Here is a 4,964-nt window from a genome sequence, read left to right as displayed (position 1 = left end):
AATATTCACACTGTTGCACTATCACCAGAGGCTCAGGAAGCACTGCAAACACCATATTGATCATTGTTGATGATCTGTTCATATACAGCACAAGCATTTGAAGTGTGATTGATGATGATGATGATGAAGGTGTCTCTGTGTTTCAGGTTCTTGTGTCCTCGTCCATCTAAAAGTAATTCTTCAGACTGCAGCTCCGCCTCAAGCTTTATGGCCAACAAGGTCAGTTCATCAATCTATCAATCAATCAGTGATCTTTATTATCAATATTCCCAGGTACAGATCAGAGACACACAAAGATCTTTAGAGGAACAGATCGCTGACTCTGTCACTGAGTCCTCCAGAAAACATCAAACTGATCAGACGTATTGATCAGCTGATACTGCTTTAGAACGTGATTAGCCCAGGCTAACTCTGTGCACGGTTTATGCCAAGCTAAGTTAATTGATGTTGGACTTCCTGTTTTAGGAGAACATCCTAGTATCTCAGCGTCCTCCTCCTGAACTGGACTATTACGGTGACTCTCCAGACCTCCATCCAGCCTTTGAGGGGGGTCAGCTGGACCCCAGGACTCAGCTGAGGGGGGACAGAGGACCTTCATCGTCCAAGAGGAAAAGCTTGGAGCTGGAGGAGGATGAGGAGGTGTCCAAACGAATCTGTCGCTCCCGGCCCTCCTCCTCTTCCTCCTCCTCTTCCTCCTCCTCCGGGCCAGGGTTGGGGGGGTCGGACCTGCAGGCGGTCTCTGAGTGGGAGATGGAGCTGCAGAGCAGACAGCAGCAGGAGGAGGAGGACCGCAGACTGGCTCTGCTCCTGCAGAAAGAGCTGGACCAGGAGGAGAAGCAGAGAGCCACCAACAGACGTAAAGGATCCTCTGATGCCTATTTGCTCCGCCAGAACCGCCACCCCCCAAGAAAGAGCTCCTCCAGCCCCTCCTCTGCCTCGTCTGCAAAGACTGCATCATCATCCTCCTCCAGAGGAAGCAAACAGACCACTCTGACCCACGTCTTCTCCAGCCTCAGCAGCTGAACCTGCTGCCCCTTTCTCCTTCTGCTTCAGTCCCAGTGTCTCTCTACCAACAGAGTCTGAGTGGCTTGACCACCCATCTGTCTGTCTGTCTGTCTCTCTCTCTCTCTCTCTCTCTCTCTTCGCTGTATTCACTGTGGAGACACTACGTGGCCAGAAATAAGTGGACAGCTGAACATTGCCCCCTCCTCCCTCCGTAAGGGAACCTGGACTCATCAGTCCTCCTATGTTCCTGGTCTCCGACAGTGAAACCACATCAGACCGTCAGTGAGGTCCAACAGTGCTGCCGGAGATCAGGTCTTAACAGATCTGAACACGAACTGGGCTGTCCACAGACATTTGGCCAGATGTTGAGAAACTGAACCAAATTTCATTCATTTTTCATTGAATTTTACACTTTATTAGTTTGAAGAAGTTTAGAGTCAGAAATATTTAGTTTGAGTTCTTCTGAAGGTATATATTGATATATTGGTATATTGATCACCACCCGGCCAGAGTTCAGTGTGTGAGTCACTGTTCAATGTATAAATAACCAGAGAGGACTGAACACGTTAACATGTTACCATGCCAACTGCACACATTGAACACGTTGATGCTGCGTTCAGGTTCTGTGGGAGATTTCCTGTTTCAGCCTCTAGACGGAGTTAATCATCAATATATGATCAATATATCAGCTTGAACAGACTTTGGTTGATGTGAGACGTTTCTGCTTTAATTGAGAATCAGGTTTTCTTCAGTTTCACAGTAATCAGTGATATCATCATACAATGCTAACAGTGGGAGCCGACTGTTAATGGACACTATCGCTGTGTACTGACTGACTCTAACTGTTCCCAGAGAATAAACTGTATGTCTGTGATTTACAGCCTGCAGGTGGCGCTGCTGTGACTGCACACTCATACAATGAGAAATAAAGAGTTTTTTTATTGTCTGACATTGGTTGCAACCTCGACTTAATAAAAGTTCAGGGTCTCAGCTGATTGATCACTAAATCTACATTTGATCATATTTATCTGAAACCAGTCAAGAACAGAAAATGAATTCATGAATACTTTTAATGAGAAATGATCAGCTTCTACTTTCTGTTTGTCTTCTGATCAAATTAATTTCCCTTTGAATTGAATCAATATCAGCTGTATTTTACAGATTAATCAAACAATCTGATAAATGATTGACTGCAGCTGCTGAAAACTGAATGATTAAATATTAGGTATATAAAGAGGAAGTGAGATTTTACAATCAATGATAGTTATAGATCAATTATATTTAAAAATATATATAACTTACTAATATTGGAACTAATAAAAGCAGGGTCCCTAATAGAAGCCTGTCCCCTTTAAAAGCCTGCTGTGGCTCCACGTACTGACAAATAAAGGCAGGTCTCCAATAGAGGCCTGGTCTGTAGTCGCTGCTTTAGTTCGTTTACATCCACAGACATAATGTTTAACCTGCTGTCAGTATGGATGCTGCACATCGTTGGATCAGTTCAATCCTTCATTTACTGAAACTATGAACATTAAAGTTTAGTGTTCATTCAGACTCAGCAGATCATAAAGTCCGAACCTGTTTCTCCATTGTTTATATTCCTTTAGTCCGTCAGGGTCCATCAGAACAGTGTTCCATTAAATCAATCCCAGCTGTGAATATTATCATGTGCAGTCTGTTGCTCGCTGTCTGTTTACTGTCTGTACGCCGGCTGCCGGTAATCTTCAGCTGCCGTAAAACCACGTTCACATTCAGTGTCATGGCATCGTTCTGAGGTTTTTGTGGTCCTGTGACCCTGAAGGACTAAATATTGATTATCAATCTATAGTCAATCTATAGTAAATATTGATTATCGGTCGATACAGAGTCTGTTAGGGTTAGATATGAATGAAGGTCGTTGCTCATAAATATGAAGTTGATAAACTTGATATCAGTCAATCAAGTTCCAACTAACTCTGGACAAGGGTTAGGGTTGGTCATTTGGTTCTGGACCAAGTTGAAATACTGCTTCAGGATCAGACCCCAGACCAGTGAACACGTCATCCTGCGGGTGGTTTCCCATGAGCCTTTGCTGTCCTCTGACTCACAGCTAGAATTAGAAGAACTGAAAATAGAGAAAAGATGAAGTGGACTCAGAGGTCAGTTCTCAGATCAGGATCTAAAGACAGTTTAGACTTCTCTATCGTCCATGATCACCACGTTAACTGCCCCAGTGACCCTTGACCTCCCTTGTGTAGTCTCTGAAAGTCCAAAGGTGTTTAGGTTTTCACATTTAGACCAGAACGTTGTTTACCACGATGCTTTGTTTTCTATTTATGGCCATCCTCAGGAACACCGAACCCCACTGCAGTGTTTGTTTGTTTTTTACTCTTTGTTGTCATTCTATAACGTAATATGTTTACACACAACAATAGACAGTGTCAGTCTTTAACCTTTAATGATGTTCATGCAGAGAGCTGGTGTCACTGCTGGTGCTTCGTTAAATTCTCATTATTATATTATATATTATATTATATACAGCTGTTGGTTGATCAATACAGTGATCACAGTGAACACTTTAAAGATTAATTTTCTGTTAAATAAAATAAATTCTGCTGAAGGGCCGTGGACACATTGATGTGGTCCGTCTGTCTGTCCGTCCTCACGCTGTGGTTTCCATATAAGGAAGTGGGCGTGTCTCTAAGAGTTATAAATGTTTGTTCCTCAGACTCACTCTAAATGGGATCGTCTGTCTGTCCAAAGCAGGGTGAGACTTCAACATCATTATTATTATTTGTATTATTAGTATTATTATTAGTATTATTCCTTCTTTTCCAAGAACTGAAATCAATCAATCAATATATTTGTTGATCAGAAACAGAAGATTCATTGTCATTGTCATTGTTCTATTTTAAAGTGAATCTTTTTTTAAACCGTTCAAAAAACGTTCAAATTTAAACTCAATAATCAATCACATTGAAGAAAATCAATATTGATCTATATTGATTGATGACAATCCTTGAAATTGGTAATTAATGTATTGATTGTAAATATTGAGTTTTTCATCTGATAATTCCTGAGATCAGTAATCAATATTCTGGTGTGTAACAGATCACGGACAAATTGATTGATACATTGATTGTAATCAGTAAACAGCTTTAAATTTATGATCAGGAAGTAACAGATTACATGTAACGTAATCAGGATATAAAATGAAGGTAACTAATCCATTACAGTTACAGAAAGAAACATGTAATCTGATTACAGTTACATTTAATAAAAATGTCATTTATTATCAGGATTATACTTTTATTCATTCATCGTTTTTTATCTAAAGTCTCATTGTTCTGTTGTTTATTGATTACGCTCTGATCAATACTTCTTATTGATATTTCTGTTCTCTTGTCTATATTTGCATATTTCATGTTGAGGTAATCCAAAAGTAAGTAATCCAGTTACTTTAATATTGTGATACTTGGATTACTGACCCAATGGGTGACTTGATTATAATTAAAGTGAGTTTCAGCTGTTATTGATTATTGAGAATATTAATCACAGATTTCATTATCCTGACAGATGTGTGTGTCGAGGTGTCTGCAGTGTGTCGGCGTCTCTCTGGTTCCAATGGCAACCATCTGCCTGCTGGCCAACATCCTGCTGCTGCTTCCAGAACTGAATGTCCACTTCCTGTTGGAGGGTCATGTGACCAGAGAGGCAACGTGGGCCACAGGTCTGTGGGGGTCCGGCTTCCTGGTACGTGTGTTTATATTCACTGTAATGGACGTCTTCCACAATAATGATATTTAATATAATAATAATAATAATAATAATATTTAATATATAATATTTCATATCATTTAAAGGGTGGACTTATATAAACGTACAGTCGTCATCAGCGGGGAAATTCGCTCCAGAGACCAAAAGTCTGTAAACATGTTTAATATGGAGCCTCTAGTGGCCGTTAGAGGAACTGCAGGGTT

The 4,964-nt window shown here is 40.6% G+C and overlaps 1 protein-coding gene across 1 annotated transcript; it reads left to right on the top strand.

Annotated features, from left to right (window-relative positions):
• The first annotated feature begins 76 nt into the window (after positions 1–76).
• rnf168 (ring finger protein 168) lies at positions 77–1,954 on the top strand. Its single transcript, XM_035679909.1, has 2 exons — positions 77–219; positions 466–1,954. The coding sequence occupies exons 1-2, from the start codon at positions 112–114 to the stop codon at positions 1,021–1,023; spliced, it is 666 nt and encodes a 221-aa protein (XP_035535802.1). The 5' UTR covers positions 77–111; the 3' UTR covers positions 1,024–1,954.
• Positions 1,955–4,964: the final 3,010 nt, after the last annotated feature.

Source organism: Morone saxatilis, unplaced genomic scaffold, assembly GCF_004916995.1.
Source record: "Morone saxatilis isolate NCDOM2014 unplaced genomic scaffold, NCSU_SB_2.0 Contig8, whole genome shotgun sequence".
In the NCBI taxonomy this organism is placed as follows: domain Eukaryota; kingdom Metazoa; phylum Chordata; class Actinopteri; family Moronidae; genus Morone; species Morone saxatilis.
This window is presented reverse-complemented; position numbering and strand designations above follow the sequence as displayed.

Coding starts and splice junctions, on each gene's coding strand:
- rnf168 (XM_035679909.1), top strand. CDS start 112: ATGATGATGATGATGAAGGTGTCTCTGTGTTTCAGGTTCTTGTGTCCT. Junction 220..465: donor CAAGCTTTATGGCCAACAAG/GTCAGTTCATCA, acceptor TTCCTGTTTTAG/GAGAACATCCTAGTATCTCA.